The following is a 20,293-nucleotide window of genomic DNA, read 5'->3' as shown; positions in this document are numbered from 1 at the left end:
GAAAGATTAGTAAAAAAAATGCACTCTTCAGAGAAGGCTCCCTTCCCATGTGGGATCACAGGAGTCCTCTGGACAAACTTCCTCAGTATCTCTTCTCTCTGCTTAGTTGGGGACTCTACAGTGCACAATGAACTAGATAATATTCAGCTCTTGTTCCTTAGTCGCCAAACTCTCTTACCATGAATCCAATAAGTGTCTATTAAAATAAATAAACCCCCTAATGATTCAAGATAACCTAATCAAGAAAGCTGAAATGGATAAAAGACTAACTGTAATGGAGAGTTCTGTCATGGCTTCAATGAATTCTTGATGAGGGCCGGGGGAGGGGGACTGAACCTGAGAAGCTTTACTTGGAGAATTTTGATGTAGTTCAAGGTTAATCACTCAACGGTCTGGATTTTCTGAAATGCTTGGTACTTTTCCTCCCCAGAAAATGCAAAGCACTTTCATGAGGGCCAGTTTCTCACTAGCCTCATAAAGGCTAATTATATAAAAAAAAGAATGAGATAGATACATGAGTCCTGAAGTACCTTAGATTCATGGGAACACTAAGTCTGATTAGAGCTCTTGGACTCAGAGAGAAGGATGCCGTGCAGTGAGGAAATTTCCAGCATTCCAAGTTCAAACTAGCTTCTATCCACACTAGAGAGGAAGTGTGGGCTTGTGGTTAGGGCAAGCAGCCCACCATCAGCTCCCGGGTCTGCCAAGGACTTTGTGAGCAAAGTCCCAGTTCCACAACTGTCCCTTATTCATTCAGTTGCTGAGAGGCCAATGCACTGCTGCAGATGCTGTCACAGATTCACAGAATAGTTCGGGTTGGAAGGGACCTTTAAAGGTCTCTAGTCAAACCCCACTACAATGAGCAGGAACATCTTCAATAGATCAGGTTAGACTCTGAGCAACCTGAATGTTTCAAGGGATGGGGCATCTGCCATTTCTGTGGGCAGCCTGTTCCAGTGTTTCACCACCCTCATTGTGAAAAGTTTCTTCCTTATATATCTAGTCTGAATTTACTGTATTTTAGTTTCAAACCATTACCCCTTGACCTGTCACAACTGGCCTGGCTAAATAAGCCCCATTTAAGTACTGAAAGGCTGCAATGAAGGCTCCCTGGACCCTTCCATGTCCAGGCTGAACAGCCCCAAATCTCTCTGCCTGACTTCTCAGAAAAGGGGCTTCAGCCATTTGAACATTTTTGTGGCCCTCTCTGGACTTGCCCCAACAAGCTGAAATCCCTCCCGGGCTGGGGACCCCAGAGCTGGATGCAGCGCTCCAGGTGGGGTCTCACCAGAGCAGAGGGTCAGAATCACCCTCCTCAACCTGCTGGTCACGCTGCTTTGACTGCAGCCCAGGACAGAGCTGGCCTTTTGGGCTAAGAGTGCACTTCGACAGCTCTTGACCAGCTTTTCACCTACCAGCATCCCTAAGTCTTTCTTGGCAGGGCTTTTCTCAATCCCTTAATCCCTTGGCCTGTGGTGATACTGGGGTTACCCTGACCCAGGTGCAGGACACTGTACTTGGCCTCGTCAAACCCCATGAGGATCATATGGGCCCACTTCTCTTGTCCTGGACAGGGTCACACTGTGACATGCAAGTCTGTGAAAAAGAAGCTCTAGTCTAAAGATACATAGAAGAAATTCTAAGTTCAGGCAAGGAGAGAAATGTCTTTCTGCATTTCCTCCATATGTGACAAGAACATCGAAATATCAGCACAACAGATACGCCCCAGCTGTAGAGATTCAGAGCATCATAAAGAAGGCACTGAGATAAGGCTGTAAGAAGTGCCCTGTATGCACACCCTATACACACTCCACATCTTCACCACCAGCTGCTTTTTCTAGCTGCTGTTCATCATCACTGGAAGCTAATTAGTTTAAGGCCAAAGAAAACACCTATTATAAGCTAAATGGGAGAGAGAAGGCATCCCATCCTATGAAATTAATACAAGGGAATGTAAGTTGGGAAGGAACTAGAGGAAGGGATGAAATTAAGGTTTTCTAAAGCTAATCCTTCTTCAAAGCAGCACTGCTCATTCCTCTTGCAGTTCCTGTACTTCCTTTTTGGGGGATGAGCAGGAGGTAAGAGCATGGGAAGGTGGCCATGGTGTGAAGTCCCACCTAGCGTGGGATCCTGCTGTGGGCCAACACCCTCCTTGGCCAGAGAACTGGAAATGAGGCAGGGATCTTGACAAGAAAAAGGAAAGTCAGAGGAAAGGCAAGAACTGTCATAGTGATTTTCATCCATAGGCCTGGGTTTTTTTTTTCACCACAAGGGCCTCAACTGAAGGGCTTTTCTGCCCCCAAACTCAAACCCTCATCAAGTTTATTGGTTGCTTATTTTCAACAGGATAAAAATACAACACAGAGACTGATCCTTGGTAGCTTAACATTTTTTCAAATGTTGCTCCAAGGGGTCTATCCTGCTTTACTGTGGTTCAACTGGAATAAACTCCAATGTCTTGAAAAGAATCAGTTTCAAGGCTATACTTTTTGTTTTCACTGGACTGGCAGAGGTTCCATTCACCCTTCCCGGGACTGATCCCCAGCAACATGCTTCCCCATGCCACCACAGCTGATTAAGAGTCTCTTGCCCTGGTAGAGCTGTGGAAGTTTGATCTCCATGTTCATACAAACTCTGCCCTCCCTCAGACTGTCAACAATGGCTCCGGCCAGCAGCACCTACTATTTCTGTTGATAGTCATTGTTTACTATGAACAGAACTACATTCCTAAACCCATTTTGCAAAGACTAAGAAAAAAAATATCTGCTGAGCACAGCCTCTGACAGGACTCTCACTAGCAGAGGTCAAAGGGATGATGCTGCTGCACAGCATTAGAGCCACATGCTCATGGGGAAATGGTTTTCCTGAAGTTGGACTGTAGAGCAGTTGCGGAGTTGAATGTAGAAGCCAGATGCAAAACCAACAATCCAAACACAATCCAAAGTCTCTGCCTGTCCCACTGCCCAGCTCTGCATACACACAGGCCACCCAAACCTCTCTGAAAGAGCACACCAGAAATGTGTCTTCTTGTGAATTAAATATAACCAGGGGAGCCTGAAGTGCAGACCAGAAAACAAACCCTGGTGTTTCATCCACACTCAGAAACATTCCCACCGTGCTAATACAGCTCCCAGGTTTAGCTACTAAAAGAGCTCTAGCAGGCAGTATCCCCAGACAATCCTGCTGTCCACCGGAACATCCCTAACAGCTGACAATTAAAATAGGAGGGCAGCTTTGGAGGCTGTGTTGTGAGGGCGCTGAGCTCTCAGTTCCTGCTGGCTTAAAAAATTCAAAGGGATGCACAGCACTTCACAAAGGCTAAAAAAACCTAGATAAAAGTTGCAAGGAATGAAATGCATACTGAGGTGAATAATTGACAAATAAGTCAATGTCTAAAATGAACGGCTTGAAATCTTTATGAACGTGTGTTCCCTTAAAGAATTCTGACCATACTACCTTGGTACCTCTGTAAGGCCCTGAAACTTGCCTTTATGTTGACTTGTGAGCTCTGTGATCTGCAACCTCATTTTCTAGAAACTGCCCTTCTCTTCAGTTGCTAAGACACTGCCATGACTTAAGAATGAAGATGGTTACTTGTTAAATTAGAGGTCAATTATCTCCACCAGTAGACGATACCACTTGCAATAACTGCTCTCAGTGGGTACCACTCTTCCTGTACAGAGACAGAAGAGGAAACGAGGTCTCTGCAGCCTCTGGATGTTCTCTCGGGTACATGACACACAGCCCTGCGTATAAAATGTCAAAACATCCCTGTCGGAGATTCACCGCCTGCTAAAACTGTGAAGATCTCACAGCACCGTGGATTGCTGTTGACAGAACAGCAGCGCCCAACATAACACATGCCTTGTTAGCAAACTGGAAGCCTCTCAGTAGTCTGGGGTGAGGGAATAATAGAGGAAGCCAACACAACACAAGCCAGGCCTGTGGAGAATAGCAAGTGAACGAACCTTGGCGGAGAGTCCAAGCAAAACCTCAGACTAGCTCTTTTTCTCCCCCTTTCAAACTCCCTCTTCTGCAAACATGGGCAGTTTTCAATGAGCGCTTCCCACCATGTAACTCAGCCGCTGAAATCAGCAGCACTTTCAGCAGAAATTCCCACAACTGGCACAGCTGGCCTGTGCAAAGCACTGGGAACACCCAACTGCTAGTTTTCACACAAGCCAGACCTAAGGCTGACCATGCCACCATGGCTCTCCCCCATGCAGGCAGCAGCGTCCTTGCTTTTTGGCAGCCCTCTGGGCCACAGAGCTCTCCAGCCAGCGGCAGGACACCACAGGCACACCACGCCAAACCAGGGGCAGGCACACAGGTGGGCTTTGAGGTAGGGGGTGGCCCTGTACCGCTGTGGTTCTTGGCTGTGGCTTCCTCTGTCCCTGCCTTCCAGTGCCCCCATAAACCACTTTCATGCTCCAGCAGAGCGCTATGACATCTCAGCATGGCGAATGCTGGGCCATCCCAGGGAGCCAGAACTGCTTTGGCAAGGCTGCGAAACAAAAGAAACATCAGCCTCAGAAACACTTCTTTATTCGCTGCTGCTGAAGAAACAAAACCTTGATGTGCAGTAACTCTGCTTTAAACAATAACATTTGTGGATCTTGTTCTTAACCTTTTGCATCTGGTGTTCAAAATCTGCCCTGCTTTTTTTCCACGTGAAAGACTACAGATCTTATTTTTGTTTTGGCGCTGGTGTGCAATGCTGCCAGAGAAGTGCACTCAAGCTGGCACAGACCAAAGCTGGTGAGCCACCCAAATTATTGTTGGGTGGTTCAGTCCCTCTCTATTTCAAGAAGCCTCTGGGTATAATGACAGGAAGCTTGCAGGCAATTTTAAGCCAAACCTCAGAGAGGCTGGCATTCGGTCTGTGTTAAAACACTCCTTATTAAAAGCTGTCCAGTCCGGATTCTGGGTGGAACTTTGATATCTGCATGGAGCAAAGAATAAGGGGCACGTTTGCAAAATCAATTGTGCAGTTTTTATATTTACTGCACGTTTACCACATATGTCATTTATTACACAGTGGAAAACCGTTAAATGCACAGTAGTTGTGCCAAGTGGCATTATGCTTTTAACAGCTTTATTCGTTTAACAGCTCCAGTTCTCATTATATTTTGCCATGTGGTACATGAGATTTTTATGCATTTAACAGTTTAAGAGGGTTCCATGGTATTTTCCTTTTATGTATTTCATACTGAGCCTGGGATTTGGTCTGGGAGGTAGAGGGACTGTAACCCCTTTACTCTGACAAGAGAAAGCAAAACACAAAGAAAATAAATGATTACATAAAGAAAGAAAAAATTATTCAGATCTCCATGCGTCAGGACACAAATACCTGTAAGAAGGACAAGGCTTTCCCATGTGCTCTGATAGCCTTTGATGCTTTCTTTATATGCCTTTCAACTGTTTATTTTGCATCTGCTTTAATGACTATAATGTTGTTTCCCTGCACAGAGGGAAGTGTGCGTTGCTCAGAGTGCATGCACCTAGATACTTCTATCCCACTCTCTTACTGTCATGTGCACATTTGTGCATTTTTTGTGTGCATATTGATGCCCTCTCCTTGCTGAACTGAATAATTTCATCCAGGATCAGAAGCAGCTCTTTTCACTGAGTAAACAATTCCTTCCAACAATCTCCAATCCACTTGCTGCCCTTCAAAAAAAATCTGTCTGTCCTCCTTTCCACAAAATCCCTTCTGGTGCATGATATTTTTTTAAAGAGCTGGATAAAATTTTTAAATTAATGGATTCTCTTCAAGAATTTCACCCCGACCTAGGTTTGCTCGCATGTATTTTTTACACCCAAGGTAGAAATTAATCCAGCAGAACTCACTGCAGTGCCTTCTCATGCCTTTTTGTAAAAATGATTGGATCCGATGTGAATTATTCACATGGCGATACCGTATGCAGCACATACAACATGCTAAAAAGGAAACACCTGCCTAATATGCTGTTTCCCATTGCCTTCCCTCAGTTAACCACTTGAGAAAGCCATTTCATTACCTGCTGAATGAGTAGGATACCACCATTTTGGAAGTTCCTTGTCCTACTAGCAGAGGTGTAAGTTATATACCACACGTGGGAAAAGACAGACATGTTTGTACAAAAGGGGAGAAAAAAGCTTGGCTGTGAACTGATCCTTTCCTCAGCCTCTTTTAAAAGGGAAAAGGAAACCACTTAAGCAGGCAAAAGCCAAACATGACAGGTTCCCCAGAGATGAAAATTATTACCATTGTAGGAACAGATGTAATTTTATTGGTGGGAAGAAGAGATGGATCTAGTCCCAAACCCAGAGCTTGCTTTAAAAACAAAACCCCAGAAAGCCCCACAACAATGAAATCCCCTATACCACTCACCTGACTTTTATTGGCAGCCACTTTGGCAAACAGAGCTTGAGATACCTTGGCCCTTTTCATCTCCTGTTGGATCTCATCATAAATGGCAGCTGTGATGTTGACGTTGGCGCTGTCCGCCTTAATGGGGAGGTCTGTTGTTGGTGTCGAGGTTTTGGCCTACCAAGAGACCATGAAAATAATAATTAAAAAAGTGCTGCTTTCAGCCCAGCCATCTGTGCAGAAATTATCAAAGGATTTCAGTCAGCTGATGCCAAACTGCATTAGCTACAGAGGGACACTTCCTGTCCATTATTCTAATCAGGTTAATTGTGATTGGAAATAATTGCAGTGCATTCCTATAGGACATGCAAGGCCCTGTCAAGTCTCCCCCTCTCCCTCTCCCAGCATGTTTATTGAGCAGCTCAACAACAGGATAGGTAGCTGGGGCACTGGGCTGCAGGCACACGCTGACATTGGCTTTGCCAGCCAGCTACTGCAGCACAGCCACCAGGCTCTACCTTCTCCCCCTCTCTCTAGAAGTGGCCTACACCTTGGAGGAAGAGCCAATTCTCCCAGAAAAAATGAGTAAATGGGTAGAGGTCTCTAAATAATAAATTATTACTCAATTTAATGCACTCCCTCAAGTCTCCCTCATCCTTTATTAAAACTATACGTATGTCACTTGAGTATGTATGGTTTCCCAGCCTTATCATCATTATGCTAGCCAGACAGTCACCTAATTTCACCTAGGAAATCAGTGAAAATGAAAAAAAAAAAAATCATTTCATAAAGCTGGGCTTTGGCATGCCTTTGATGTGCTGCCCTCATTCTCCTAAACTCATATTGAGATTTTGTGTATTCCACTGCACTCCTTTTAATTGAATGATTTCCCATCAGCTTCTGTGACAAATGAAGGACAATAACGGACGCTGCCAGTGCTTTCCCTGGGCTGGACTAACCCTGCAAGGCTTCTATCAATACAGTTCAGAAGACTGCTACAGGATGTCCATTTTAAAGCCCCTTGGACTGGTGGTCCCCAGAACACACTGGGAGGACAGGCAGTGAGGGTGGTGTGATGCTCACTGAGTGCCCCCAGCACCAGCTGCCCTGGGGAGACAGATCTCATTTACTTTCCTAGGCTCAAAGAAGAGAGACACCAGGGCTGATCACTGCACCCCTTAACCTTTCAAGGGAAATGTGGGTTACTGATATAAAATTTCTGTTTTGTCTTGAGAGGTAGAGGTCTTAGGAAAGCACACAACATAAATGGCAAAGCTCACGGTTCCCAACAGACCCAAACCACCCATACACCCCAGTGACCGTCATATTTGGCCCAATTACGAACCTTTTCAGATGGATCCCGTTTGTGTGTCAGAGTTGAAGTCTGCTAGAGTACATCTAATGTTAATTTTTAACTAGGCAAACATGCTCAGATGTTTATTAGTTAATTGGAAGGTTAACTAGGCAAAACCAAACCTTCTGAACTTCTGTTTTGTTGTCCTCCAAATCTTCTTCTTCCTGACACCTCTTCTGTATGAAGGCCACATTAATAAAGGAGCCAAAATCAGTCAAGACGACACACTAGACTAATCATTCTTCCTTATGACTTCCAGATAAAGCCTTAACCAACCTGTGTCTTCTCCCTTTCCAGGCTCAGCAGGCACTACTGTGGGCTTGCTCCCTGCCTGTCACAGGCACACAGAAAGGGTGTAAGATTTTCCTGTTCAGAAAGGGTGTAAGATTTTCCTGTTCCCTGAGGCCAGCCCCGTGTGCAGGCAGAGGCAGCTGGACAGCAGCTGGGCAGAGCATGGCCACCATGCCCCAGGAGGCCAGGGTTAAACCACTGCCATCCACAGGCCGTGAGCTGGGTGCAGTGCAACACAGGGACCTACAGGGACACCCTGCTCTGAAATTCGATGTTTACAAATAGATGAGAGTTAGGGTAATTGTGGGAAATGTAAGAAAACAACAAAGAGTTCATGGAAAGGAAAAGGACTGTCCAAGTATGTCAGGACTGATTTAATGGAGATTTGTCAGGTATAAAAAAGTCTTCCCAGGCATTGGAGCCTTTGGTTAGCACAGCAGCTGAGGTCACCATGGCCTCAAAGGCTGTTATGAATGTCTGGGATCCTGAGAAGAACAACATTAGCATGTGAAACAAAGATTTAAAATATAAGTCCATGCATGGGTCTCCTACACTTTTAGGTCCACAGCCACATGTCAGGAAAAAGCCTGCCCTGCACACCCCAAAAGCTGCACCATTTTTTATTTAATCACCAAAATAGGAGGGGCAAAGACCAACCAAAAATCACTAAAATAAAATATTTAATGTCATAAGTCTAGATTCAAAGCTGGTCTTGATATTAATAAGGAGTTTGGCACTATTGAAACATCTTATTGCCAACAGTGGGGGAAAAAAAAGAAAAAGTGTTTGCAACCACAGTGCCAGAGCACTGCAACCCAGCCCCTTACTGCTGGGGTTCTGTGCGCACACAACAACTTCCAACAGCTCAGAGCATCTCCACAGCAATTGTACCCCATTTTCTGGATCAATCTCTCATTCTCACATTGAGGCACGTCCTGAGCCAGGGATATCACAAAAGGGTGGCTTGGGACTGACTCAGAGTCAGGGAGAGCTCAGCTGGGTTACTCTGCATGCCCTCACACCTGCCTGCATGACAGCCCCAGCATGAGCAATTCCACAGGTATCTGCCATTCCTCTCCTACCCAGCACACTCAATCCCAAAAGCCTTGCCGCAGATATTGGTATCTATGGAAACCATGTTTCAATTGCCATTCCATCACCTTCTCTGGCACACTGACACAGTTCCTGCACGGCTGGTACAGCTCCTACCACTGCTGCCCCAAAGCACCCCTCTCCAGGGTAGGTAAGGGAGCTGCCTGGGGAGCTGCCGCTGCCGGAAGCGCCGCGCTGCCCGCGAGGACGGCATTTGTCTCGTCAGAACTAATAGCAGGCATATGGGGAAGCGCAGGAGCCGTGCTGCCTGCCCGGGAGCTGGGAAGAGCCTCATTTGCAGAGGTGTCCAAGTTGTCAAAACAGCACCTGTGCTGACTGGTGCTGGCCCTCTGAGGGCTGGGGAAATGTTACACAGCGGGCACAAGGCAAGCACTGGGTACACAAACCTTTGTGTGCTGTTTTTGCTGATCAAAAACCTCACAAAATTCTGTCGGATTCTTCAAAGTGAAATAAGGCAAATCTGTGCTGTTTTATACTTTTAGACTATGGTTTTCTAGCAACATTTAGCTTTTACAAAGGAAGGCAAAAAATTCCATTATTTTAAATCATGTTCTAGCTGTGGCTAGAGCACGGGAAAATGGCATATTTCAACACAGGAACAAAATGGGGCAAGAGATTCCATTTTTTTTCTCACTGGATTGCACCTAAACTCGCAATTTTCTTTTGGTGCTTGATTCTAGTACAAAACCTATTGCAATAAATGTAAGCAGGAGTAAGCTAATTCTTTAATGAATAAATACCAACGCAGAAAGTGGCTACACTATTTAAATAGTAAAATAGTATATCCACTATTAAAATCCCTACAGATATTTATTTTCACCTAAAGGTAACTAAAAAAGATAAGGAGCATACAACGAGTTTCCCATGTAATGAAAATTCAGTGTCACATTTGGGTTGGCAGGGTAAGCTTGCTTTCAGTGGAAACAGTTCTTTACATCACATATTCGGTGAAGTGCACCTACATGTCTGGGTTAAACTGAACAACCTCAACAGTTTCTACAAAATCAACACACCTCTAAGGATGGCCAGTTTGAATGTAAAACTTCACTCCCCCCAGCAGGGCTTGCTTGCTTGCTTACTTACTTTTAGCAGCTGTGACAGAATTCAATGAGAGTGATCACTGATATTATTAGAAGGGTTACACAGGCCCATTTACTAAAGATCAGTAAAGTGCTAGAACTGACGCATCATGTCTGTACTGTTGGAAAGTTCCGACTCAAGCAAATGCTACGACAGGAATTCATCAGCAGCCCTGTGCAAGGACCCTCACTTTGCAGAGTACACGTGTGTGACTGCATCAGCCTGGTACAAGGGGGGGGTGACTATTATAGTGTAGTTTGTGGATGCTCACTCTTAGTGCAAAGAACAACCTACCCAGGGAAGAGTGGGCGGCAACAGCACGTTAATAACACATGCAGTTCAGTGAATGAGATAACAGCTGCTTGGGAGCTGTAAGCATCATCTTCCTTCCCAGCACGCTGTCCATCTCCACCTTCTATACCTCAAACATTTACTTGTAAAAACCTCTAAGCAGGGACTGTGATTTCCTATGCAGAATATGGAGCACAGTATTTTCTAACAACATCTACCTAAGGCACTATCGACCTCTGTTCACTAGACACTTTTATGGCAACATATATGAACCAGAAGCCCAGAAATTCCCTGTGCTCTGAAGAAGGTAATTGACAGAGGTAAAAAGCTACATGTGCTGTCTTTCCATAATATATTCTATAATAGCCATTTCATGGATTTATATAAACACAGCCTGTATGTAAAGCCCACATGCACTCTTCAGGCACTAACATTACATACTCTTTTGCCTCATGGCATTGATTAAAGATAGAATGATCATCACAGTGTCTTGATGACATCCACTAAACGTCTCGTAACAGCCACTCCAAAACCTTACAAAATATTTTCCACAACTCATCTGGGCAAGGGGAGCAACAGACAGGGCAAGGGTGGAAAGAAACCCCTTTCCTGGAATTATCTGGACAACAAACAGGTAGCAAGGGATTGCATCTTACCTGGGGTGTTCTGGAGGAGCTTGGGCTGCTGGCAGCTGAAGACACCATGCTCACGTTTGGGTTCATACTCCTCTCTCTCTCATCCTGATATATACGATCCCGCTCCGCGTCAGGCAAGTTGAGGAAATTCTGCATTGCCCGTAAGTTTACCAAGAGGGACTGGGAAGCTGTCCTAGGGTCTTCTTCTTTACGCAGGATCTCTGACAACAAACCCTGGTTTAAAAAAAAAAAAAAAAAAAAGCCAGTCATGCGTTGATGGTTTCTTTGGTTTTTAAAAATTTGTTTAGTGTAACCAGCTGGGTTGCAATACTGAGAATCTACATCAGAATCTCATGGGCTCTCCCTGAGGGGATATTTTGTAGGAAAGTGTTTGTCTTCTGGGGGCTGGGGTTTATTTTGGGACTGTCCTATTCTGGCACAGTAATAAGATTCTGAGTACAGAGATGCTGGATAGGAAGGTAGGTGCACTGGTTAGAAGAAATTGCAGTTATCACCAGGTGCTTGCTGCAAATATTTTAGGAGCTGTTAGATCTCTCTCTCTCTTTCTCTTTTTACTTGAAGCTGGGAACACTTGGCAATCCTGTTCATCTTTGACAAATCTGCCAAGGTTGGTAAATTTAGTTTCGACATTTAAACAGTGCAGGAGATTTATAAAGAAAAATGTTTGGCTGGGTTTTGATGTTACAGTCCGCTCAGTATCAGTTTGGACAGTCATTTCTGAAAGGAGAAAAATGAAGCAATAATAAAACCTTCGAATCTAGCTTTAGGGGTTTAACCCATTCTTTCATGGCTCATTTTAAAATACCACAGGCTTCACATTGCAACTGTGAATGAACACCATATTAATTTAGTTTTCACAAAAGCCATTACACAGCATTTCTAAAAAATAAAGAGTAAAAAAATAAAAGATTTGGAGAGATGAAAATGTCATTAAAAGAGGCTTAAATCTAATGATGGGATTAAATTTATGTGTGAGAGTACGTACTCACTCTCAATAGTTCCACGGATTATCTAAAAGTTAAAGGCACAGCACACAAGTCTGGATCAGGGCCCACAGACACTACCAAGGACACAATGTGTGCCACCAGCTTCCCCCAGGCACCCCCTCATATCTGACACTTCAGAAACTGGGACTTCATTCCCAATAGCAGGAACAGCAAATTTCTCAACTATACCTGTTTTAATGTACTGAGGTGCAAGGAAGCAGAGAGGGAGCATTTCTGTCCATCAAGGCTACTTACATCTTAACATAACTAATCAAAATGATATCTTACCATTAATATGCAATTCAATGTGCTCCTTATTTCAAAAGGCTATTCTGCCAATCTGCTTCCCTGAGCCATCTGACACCGTTTCTGCTCCCCTCCCATCACCTGGAGGCTGCACCGCTGCTCCCAGGAACACCAGCCACAGAAGCCCTGTGAAATCCCAGTGGGAGCTGGAGGGCTCACCCTGGCCTGCTCTGGGAGAGGAGCAGCTCAGCAGCACAGGGACCCTGCAGGCCCCGGCATGGCCCCACTGTGGCTGCTGACATGAGTGTTTTGCAGTTACTTCACAGCCAGGAGCCAGGCAAGGGTCCAAGGACAGGCAAGGCTTACTCTTTTCTTGTCAGAAAAATGTTACTAGAAAGCAGCCACATACCCCAAGCTCTGTAATATTTAGTTTTCATCTGTATTCTTCCATATCAGAAAGCCTCCTTCAAAAAGCCGTGCTAAAAGCACTGTCACTACAGCTGGCCAATTAACTAAACACCAACATTTTTAGTATATATTGACCTTATTTACCAGTCTTCCTGATAAAACCAACTGACCAACAAATGACATACCTGTACCTGCATTTATCTGCTATTAAACACCTATACTAAACTACACATGTGAAACCTCTACTTCTGCAGAGTTTATACCACAAGTGCTCTAAGCAAGTTCCCCACACAACCTGAAGGCAGGCTCCATCTTTTCAGCCCCTCATCTACATAATCAAGCTGAGACACTCCCAATTACAGTTTTCTGCAATGATCAGTGCGGGCACCAGAAGGACTGGAGCTGGGAATGGAAGCATGGTTAGCACCACTCAGAAGTGGGATGCAAGAGAGAAGCTGGCCAGTGAAAAAGGTCTGCTCTCTGGGAACAAGCAGTGCTGAGCTCTCCTCTGGTATTTCGCATGACCTCAACACAACTGCATGCTCATACCTGGTTTCTTCTTCAGGGTTTTCCACCTCTCAGAGAAGCGAAGGACATTCTGAAAAGCTTTCTAAAGTTTGAAAGGCTCATAGGCTAGGGGAGGTTAACCAAAAAAGTACATACAGGAGCCTGAAGCCACAACCTGCACGATTCCAAGACCGATGCAAGTCCTTATTAAAATTTCCCCTAAAGTCAGTGAAAAATTCTTTAAATGAAGTAAATAAAGGAAATATTGGTTCCACCGATTCTCTAAATTTCTAATTCCCGGTGTCTTTGAAAGGATATGTATGTAAAACTTCTTTTTAAAAGAAAAACTCAATTTCAAAAATTAATGAGTTCAGTATGAAAGAAAGGGATCTGAAAGCTACTGGAGCTGACTCTAAGACAGTTTTTTTCTCCCTCCCACTTTAGCCTCACTAAATTTATGGTCCAATTTCAAAAATGGAGGGCAGAAACATACGTGAAAGCATGCCAGCAATTACTTTTCCATGCAGTCATTGACTCTATGTAAATCAGAGGCTCACAGGTACGAGTGGCTCGCTCACAGCACTAAGATGTATCTCACTGCCTGAGATACCAACCCTTGTGCTTGCAGGCACTGATTTACCACCACAAACATCTTTCCACGCTGTAGATTTGGTGCCCGCGCTCCTGCTCCCATGAGGGTCTCAGCCTGAGCTGCTAGAGGGACGCAGCAGTATTCTGCAGCACGCCTGTTCCATCAGCAGCCTGGGAGCCTCTCCTCCTAAGGCAGGCACCTGCTCCAGGGGGAACTCGCTGCTTCCCGGCACCCTGACACAGCAGCCGCTGGCAGGGGCGAGCCCAGCTCCCCGTGCCCTGCTCCAGGCCCACAGGTAGGAAATCTGCCTGCCAAAAGGGTTTTTCTGCAGCTCCTCTAAGTGTTTTGGCAGCTTAGGAACCATGTAAACAGCAGGAGAGCTAATAAGAAAACTGACTCATGAGGGACAAATCTCGTGTCCTCCTGCAACTGAAGATAAACAACAACAGCAATAAACAGCAGCAGATAGCTGAGTGATAGGGGAGGATAATAAAATAAAGTGTCTTGAGAGCAATAACGTTGACAATAATATAATTCTGAGCTACTGAAGTATACGCAAACTAACCAGTGAGCAACATTATAAAAAATAAAGTGATATTAAATAATCTGTTCAGCCTTTTTGTCACCTGCAACAAATTAGGCTTTCAATATGCAAAACATCTTCCTTCCAGAAAAACAAATGATCATGATTTCATTTAATTGTAATTTAATGAGGCATAATGTATTTTTTAAAGTGATATACACCAGGTGTGTGGTGAGGAAACTGGCCCAGCCAGACAAACCCTACTGTTTCTATTTTTGAGAAAGCCCTAAAGCCAGCCAGAGACTGTTTTTATTTCTCCAAATTATGTTTCTACTGGAGGGGGTGAGGGAGGGAAACCCACAGCATTCATAGATTTCTTATAAAATTCCATTGGCTAAATTAGCTCATTCCAACTTACTTACATCTCACATATTAAAAAATAAAAATGAAAAAATTGGCAGTTTGCAGAGAAACCAATTCTGCAAACCTAAAAGATCATCTTCAGGGACTAGAAAGTCTCAGCATAACTTTAAGCAGCTAAACAGATCTTCTACCATAGAACACAGCTCCCAGGATACATTTTAGGACATGCGGCTTGATAATATCTTTGTGTTTCCACTCCTCTGCACCATTTTTAAGCCGGCTGCTGAAGAGGCAACTGATGAAGTTTAACATTCACACAGGCTGTGCTTGCAAACGAGGGGTGTGATCGCCCTAAGACAAGGGCTCTGCACAGCCTGGTTTACCCTTGGAACTTGCACTATTTTTAAAATTACACACTGGATCCATAATTGACTTTAAGAAAATAATACCTGTGGTGGAGAAAAAAGCACACGTCCAATCAAAACAAAAAAGTCACTGAATCTATTTAAGGCAGGAATAATTTTGACCGTGTTTTTTCAAACTAGCTGAAATGCAGTCCCCTCAGGCCAGCAAAGTCACTGTCACAGGAGTTTGCTTTGCATTTTTCTATGAAACCCCATTTGTGAACTTCTTTTATTTTTATTAACTACAGCATTTCCAGGACAAACAACCCAAACCTCACTGGCACCTAATTTTATTTAAGCAGCTTCTGAGAGATGATGCAGTACAATGCAGAGCGAATGTTATTCTATGTGACTCCAACACCCAGGGGACCAACTGACCAGCCTCTGGGACAAACACAGGCTCGACCAAAGCACACAGAAGGTGAGCAGAGCCTCTGTGCCCTCTTCCCAAAGGGCTGCTGCTCCGGCCTGGAAAGGGTGGCAGCGAGATCTCAGTGGGACAGCAGACTGCACTACCGGTGACCAAAGGCAGGACAATTTTGCAACAGGAGCTTTTGAAAAGCAATCTGGCTGGGGGCAAGGCAGTGCTGCTGGAGTGCAGCCCAGGCACTCATGTCCTCAATATCCAGGGCCATGGGGCAGCAGGAGACTCCCAAGCACTGGACAGGGCCCCACACACATCACGTTCGATGACTTGGATGGAAGTCACGCTCTCCCTCTTACCCACCTAAGGCATCTGACTACAAAACCAGGCACTAATGTTAAAGAGGTTCAGAACAGGCTTTGGACAATCAAAACACTGGCCAAGGCAAAAATTTAAATAAACCTAACTAATGTGCTAAACCTCAGTTTATATGTTCTGTATAAGGAAATTATATATATGAAAGACTGAAAAAGCATAAACACTTTTTCAGACTTTCAGTCTATTTGTGCCTCTCCATACTTCAGCTATGGCCAAGAGCAACAGAGAAAATGCTGAAATACCAGAAAAATATTGCTTCTGCAGTGCTTAAAGTTCCAAGTACTTTTAAGCCCTGCACTTATACTGACAACTCTCAATAGAAAAGCTATTCTGCTTTCCATCAGAGATAGAGGTGACCCTGAGCAGGATGAGAAAATGCAGAGATTTATTCTATTTCAACATCTGGATCTTAGAGGTCAGTGATGTCAATCTGTCCCCTCTCAGCACACAAGGCCTGTTTCCAGCAGGGAAGGCAGCACTCAGGGAAACCCTGGTTAGCTACATGTTTCTACAGAGCTACATCATAATTGTACCTTGAGCATACAACAACAAACCTGATTTTGCCAGGCTAAAATGACCATTTATATTTACAGCTGTCTGCTACTTGCAATTGCAAGCTGGAGACAGCAGGTCAGTCCAGGAGCTCTGCAGCAGAAGCACTGACTTCTCACAACCCTTCAAGGAATAAAGCATTTCCACCTGCTGTGTTTTTCTCACATCAAGGCAGGATTTTACCATGACATCTCTCTGCCTCTCTGGATTTACCCCAGGTCTCACCTTCAGTATTGTATTCTGGGCTGAACAAGATATATTCAACAATTCTGAAATACTTCTCTTTGCCTCTAAGTATACAGCACCTGCCAGGAACCTCTCTATGAAGTACTTGTAGGCTTCTTGGGACTCAAGCACCTTTTCAAATGCTCACTGCTTTGTTTCCATTCCCTTGCATCTCTTCCTAATTCCAGCTAGGATATGAAGCAGAAGTGCTGGAAGTCTATCAGAAATGCTTATTCTGGCAATGTGTCCAGTCCAATTTTGCTGAACAAAATTGCTTTAGATAATCAGTGGAAAATTTTGAGTGGTTAGCCAAACCAAGCACCTTCATATCCATTCTGTCACCGTTTCCATCAGGCAAAAGTGGTTTTGTACCCTGCTCCCTGACCAGCTCTTCTTTCTCAATAGTCAAAATGTGTGGTGCTGCATTTGTATCAGTTTTACAAACCTCAGAACTTGAAGGACTCTGACTGAGACCAACAGTCAGTCACCCCGTACACTTCAGTGTACACATGACATCAGTCCCTCATTTAGAAGAAATCTTCTGATCTCCAGCTTCAGTGCCTACAGCCAGAGTATGAGCCTTGTTCTTAAACTCATTTAACTAACGCTAAAATACATACATCTCAGGAGAGAGCTGCTTAGGCACAAAGCATTTAGAGGCTGATTTGAATAAAACTTATTCAGGGTGCAACAATGACAATTTGATTTTTATTATTAAAAATGAAGTGTTTAAATCCTCAAAGAAAACGGCTTTATTGCATTAGTTTAATAAAGTCTCTTTTTTATTATGGTATCTGTTTTTATGAGGGAAGACAGGATGTGCATGTGGATCTGAATGTGGATGCATGAGGAAAAGGAGGCAGAGAAAGACCGACCACATGCAGCCACAAAGTGCCACCATTTATATGGCATGCATGTCAGACCTTTATCCTGAAATATGCTGGGAAATGAGCAAAGACACACAGCCTGTGCACACTGTAGATCTGTGCCTTTGCTTCCAAGGCTCAGGACTCCTGTGCATCAGCTGAGCAGGCAGCAGTCACCTCCTACAAGCACTCATTCTGAAAGCCTGACTCACATGCTACTTAAGATCTTTTCATTCAGCCTACTGAATACAATTAAGTTAATTGAAACTGAAATTTTGGGCAGTGCAAAACCCACTGTTGGAACAAATATCCCATGTACTAAAAATGTGCAATTTATTAAAGTAAGCACTTCCCTTACAGACTGCCTTCTTTCCTGCGAGTACAACAGAACACTGCTTGTGCCACATTACACCCAAGAATAAAACAAGCAGGCAGCATGAAAGGGTTTCATGCTGTAAGACAGAGTATTCTATGAGGGTAAAAACCAACAAAAACTCCCCCCAAAAACCCAAACCAGAAGCCTGGCTAATTGAAAGTCTGTGCACAATGGGGCAGACACCATAGCGATGAATGCAGCATGACTGTGTCACTAGATACCAGGCAGAGAATTAAAGCTCCTTGTGTTCCTCTCATTTGAGTGAAAGGGAAAATTATTTGCGAAAGGAATTCTGTCCAGGATATGGCTCACAAGCAAAGAGAGGTGGAAGAGTCAGTTATTTCAACAAACCGTATTTCTGATTTTAATGTCTTGTAGAGGACTCTTTTCTGAACCCACTCCTTTGAGGGAATTTTGCCAAAGAAAGCAGAATTAAAACAAGGAGTCACAACCCATAGCCTTACTTCCTTAGCAACCACACTCCTGCTGTCAGAGCCCCCAAATCCTCTTATAGGTGACCAGTGACACCTTTGTATGCCAACAGAGGTGTCACTGGTCACCTGTAAGAGGGTTTGGAGCACCTATAAGAGCTATTTCCCTCTTCCTCATTGTGGAAGTTGGGGCAACACCCAGCATCAATCCTGTGTTCCCCTATGCCTCGACCCACACCTGCAGCCAAGGTGTGACCAAATCCCTTTACCATGGAGGATCAGTGCAGCTTATTTTATCATAAACTTCACTACATCTGAAGCTGGTGGAGTTTCCTCCTCCTCAGGCTGTTACTTCCTTTAATCCAAAGAAACATGGTTGGCACCAGCTACCCAGGCAGGAGCTGAGCTGGGTGTGTGCTGCTTTCCCATCTGCAGGCTGGAAAGCCAACACTCCCACATGGAGCTACTCAGGGCAGGAAGGAGGGAGCAGTGCTCTTTGGGAAGAAAGTTACAAGCAGCCTGGACATGATGGTGTTTTTATCCAGAGCTCTTTGTATCTGGCTCCACAACAACTTGATTTAAAAAGCATCAGATTCAAGAATATTTCCAGTTTCAGAGGCTGTTCGGTTAAACAAGCACTGGCCACTCGCCCAAACATTTTACTAGTTTTGGCTATTGTATCACAACATTGGCAAAAAAAAGATGCTTGAAAAAACACAAAGATACAAACTGAAAGACTCCTTCAGTCTGTAGGTTTTGCAGCCCACTGGGTGCTCCCAAGGAGAGCAGCAGTTCACTGATCAAGTGATTTAAATTGTCTGGACTCTTTACGAAGAGCCCAATAAACTGTCCTGACTACAGCTCCAAGAGCCTGCAGCAAAGAGGAATGCTGAGCAAACGAGGACAAGAATAATATGTTCATTTTCTTTATGCAGAACAGGATTCAAATTACCTATTTTCCAGTTAGTATTTTGAAGAGTGGGATCACTTCAGCCCCTCCAGATATGCTGAAAAGCTTTCCAGCAAAGCACAAGGTGCATTTTCATGCGTTTCCTTTAAAATAGTCCTCTTAGTCCTACTTTTTCCTGTAACCAACATCACCTATCAATTTATCAAAACATTACCACCTGCAATAAACAAGTTCTGGTTATTACAACCTTTTGGTTGCAATCTGAATGCTATATTAGGAAACAATAAACTGCAGGATAGTACAGGACTCTGCCCTGAAGATGGGCAAACTCCATGTGTATATTCTCCTCCAGGAAGAGGTTCACAGCCTTGGCCATCAGGCCCCCTTGTCCTGCCTCCCATTTCAGAGTATCTCCACTGGCCAATGCATGCTTTCAGGGGCCACCCATCACCCAGAAGTTATCCTGATGTAAAGACAATGCAGGCTTCAGCCAGGTAGGCATTTTTTGAGAACTCCAGCCTGCACTGGACCAGTACTGCACTGTACTGACAGCCTTTTGACTCCACTGCACTGTTAGAGACCAAGGAGAGACATCAGCTCCCTCTGTGCACTAAAACCTCCTCACCCTCTACAGTCTGCGTATGTAGGAAATGTACAGAACACAGCCACAGCCTGAAGTGCTTGTTTTCACCTGTGCAGACAACGTGGCCACAGGTATAAGCAAATATTGCTGTCTTCAGTTATGTATTTCCAACTCCAAGAGGAAGATTTGGATGTTTCACAAACCATACGATTTCATCTCTTCATCTTCTGACCCTCCTCATGTTCTCCCTCCCACACACACATACAAGTGTCAGCCACTTGTTCCAATGGATTTAGCCTAGTTTGGATCAAAGCTTCCTCTACTTCATTTAACAGATTTGCTCAGATGGAAGGTCTCAGGGGAGAAATAATGTTAGTAAGAAGGGGCTTTTCAGCATTGAGTATGTAGGTCATTGGACTTTAAAATAAATTAGAGAATAGTT

The 20,293-nt window shown here is 44.2% G+C and overlaps 1 protein-coding gene across 3 annotated transcripts in view; it reads right to left on the bottom strand.

Annotated features, from left to right (window-relative positions):
- Positions 1–20,293, bottom strand: part of SATB2 (SATB homeobox 2) — a 131,781-nt gene that overhangs the window by 27,603 nt on the left and 83,885 nt on the right. For all 3 annotated transcript variants that reach the window (XM_038142453.1, XM_038142452.1, XM_038142454.1), the window contains 2 exons: positions 11,138–11,350; positions 6,374–6,529 (listed from right to left, as the gene is read on the bottom strand). In XM_038142453.1, coding sequence (XP_037998381.1) covers positions 6,374–6,529; positions 11,138–11,350 — 369 coding nt within the window. The remainder of the gene's footprint in view (positions 1–6,373; positions 6,530–11,137; positions 11,351–20,293) is intronic.

This window comes from Motacilla alba, chromosome 7, assembly GCF_015832195.1.
Source record: "Motacilla alba alba isolate MOTALB_02 chromosome 7, Motacilla_alba_V1.0_pri, whole genome shotgun sequence".
NCBI classification, from domain to species: Eukaryota; Metazoa; Chordata; class Aves; order Passeriformes; family Motacillidae; genus Motacilla; species Motacilla alba.
Note: the sequence above shows the minus strand (reverse complement) of the source record. Positions and strands in the feature narration are given on the sequence as shown.